The sequence below is a fragment of the Galeopterus variegatus genome, unplaced genomic scaffold, assembly GCF_000696425.1.
Source record: "Galeopterus variegatus unplaced genomic scaffold, G_variegatus-3.0.2 Scaffold9762, whole genome shotgun sequence".
NCBI classification, from domain to species: domain Eukaryota; kingdom Metazoa; phylum Chordata; class Mammalia; order Dermoptera; family Cynocephalidae; genus Galeopterus; species Galeopterus variegatus.
Window position 1 is genome coordinate 10312 of NW_007735873.1, and position 2191 is coordinate 12502.

The 2191-nt window shown below is 38.6% G+C and overlaps 1 protein-coding gene across 1 annotated transcript in view; it reads right to left on the bottom strand.

Annotated features, from left to right (window-relative positions):
- Positions 1-1236: 1236 nt before the first annotated feature.
- Positions 1237-2191, bottom strand: part of SHCBP1 (SHC SH2-domain binding protein 1) — a 33408-nt gene continuing 32453 nt past the window's right edge. Inside the window, exon 9 of the mRNA XM_008593865.1 lies at positions 1237-1764. Coding sequence (XP_008592087.1) covers positions 1439-1764 — 326 coding nt within the window. The 3' untranslated portion in view covers positions 1237-1438. The remainder of the gene's footprint in view (positions 1765-2191) is intronic.

Genomic DNA, 2191 nt, shown 5'->3' on the forward strand with positions numbered 1-2191 from the left:
CTTAGACATTTCCTGGGTATTTATTATCTACTAAGCACTATGTTAGGAGCTAGGATGCAAAAATCAGTAAGACAGTGCTAGTTTTCTTAGATGAACTCCCCATCTAGCAACTAATTCTAGATGAGCCCCATGATCCCCACTTCCCAGTGTTACTTTCATGATTGTTAAATAGCAAAAGAATTTTGCATTGTAATTTTGCAATGTAGTTAAGGTTACTAATCAGTTTTCACCAGCTGGTTGCAGAAAAGGAAGTCAGAGATTCAAAGCATGAATGATTTGCCTTGAGGGAGTTTCATTATTGCTGAGTGGAGGAGGCCACAGGGCCTGAGAGTAGCCTCTGTGAGCTGTGATTCCCGGCCAACAGCCAGCAAGAAAACAGAGACCTCAGTCCTACAACCTAAATGAATGGATTCTGCCACTGAATGACATGAGTAAGCTTGGAAGAAGATTCTTCCAACAGAGCTTTCAGATAAGAGTCCTGCCCCACTGACACCTCAATTTCACCCTTGTGAGACCTGGGAGGAGATAATTTGCAGAGAGATAACTGAAGTGGATCCTGAAGAATGACAAGGACTACTCTTTAAACTGCTTTAAACTTTCCTCATCCACATCAATGCTTAATCCTTCTCTATGACTGAGATTTAATAATGACCTGTGTTCGTGGCTTGAAATTCATGAATTTCCACTGAGTTAGCTCACCTTTGCTGCCAAGAAAGGCAGGTGACAGGGTGCATTTACTTCCACCAATAAAAAATAGAGGCAAACTCTACTATGCCCTCTAGTAAATGCAGCCTTCAACCTGGCCCATTCAGTTCACTGTCTCCATCCTTAACAAATGCCAGCAGGAGCCACCACTGCTATCATACTCCTTTCCTTATTCTACACATTTATAGAAAGCCAAGCATAAGAGAACTTCCAGACCACAGAAACCACAAAACGAAGGTTGTGAATAACAGTTGAACTAGTTGACCTTGAAAGTTTCTTCCACCCTGAGATTCTGTAATGTTATGGCTTTACCAAGCTTCTCTATCCCATTCCCAAGCATGTTCCAGCGATCATTTTTAAGGAGAGAAGGAAAACTCAGATCGTTAATCAGAGTTTAATGCTGAAATAAAGTAAATTAGATATGGTTTTATATTTTTTTTAAAAAATTACTAAATATAGCATACCTTCAATTCCATCTTCAGCATTTTCTTGCAGGTCAGAGAAAATGGTAGGNCCAAATATGTTCTCATTTATGTTTTTATGACCTTTCTTATAAAGAGGAAGTGTTTTATGTGCAACACCTGCAGATAGAAATAAATCAACATTTCATTCAAGCCCAGTCCAGTACATCAAACATAAAATACAGATGTGAAGCAAACTACAATAGCAGCAGTGATTCTTAGGGCAACGTGTGCAAAATCCAATATTTTGCTATCCATGTACATCATTGTGGTCAGAAGAGAAATGTGCCAAAACTCCCTTTCCCATTCCACTTGAACTGGTTCCCCACAATTGTAACAAACATCTCCTGTGACATTAAGTTGTCATCAGCTTGAGTGATCCCCAATTCACTCAATCTTTTCTTCTTCATCTGGCCTTTTTGTGTAGAAGCAGCAACTAATTCATTTACAATTTCACAATTTCCCTCGACTTGCTCAGAAAAGTCAGGGCTTGCATAAAGCTCCATTTTATCGGTCGCACATTCAATCAGCTCTTCTAGATCCACTCTTTCAGCTGCATCTGTGTCTTCACTTGTCTGAATTTTAAGTGTTTCATTTTCTGGAGGAACAAACAAATTATAACAAGTTAAATATAAAAACTAACCAAACTAAAACATATATATTTTTACAGTCGTTAGAGCTTTCAAGTTTTTTCTGCCAAGGATTCCTGCTGTCATCTGACTTTAATTTTACAAATTCTTTCCATAAGAATCTCAACAAGCAGCTGTCTTGCTCTATATGCCAAGGTTTCCTGACCCTCATTTAGGATCATCAGTTTTGAATTCTTTGTTTACCCTTTCATCCTAGAATCTCATTCCCTTAGACATTTCCTGGGTATTTATTATCTACTAAGCACTATGTTAGGAGCTAGGATGCAAAAATCAGTAAGACAGTGCTAGTTTTCTTAGATGAACTCCCCATCTAGCAACTAATTCTAGATGAGCCCCATGATCCCCACTTCCCAGTGTTACTTTCATGATTGTTAA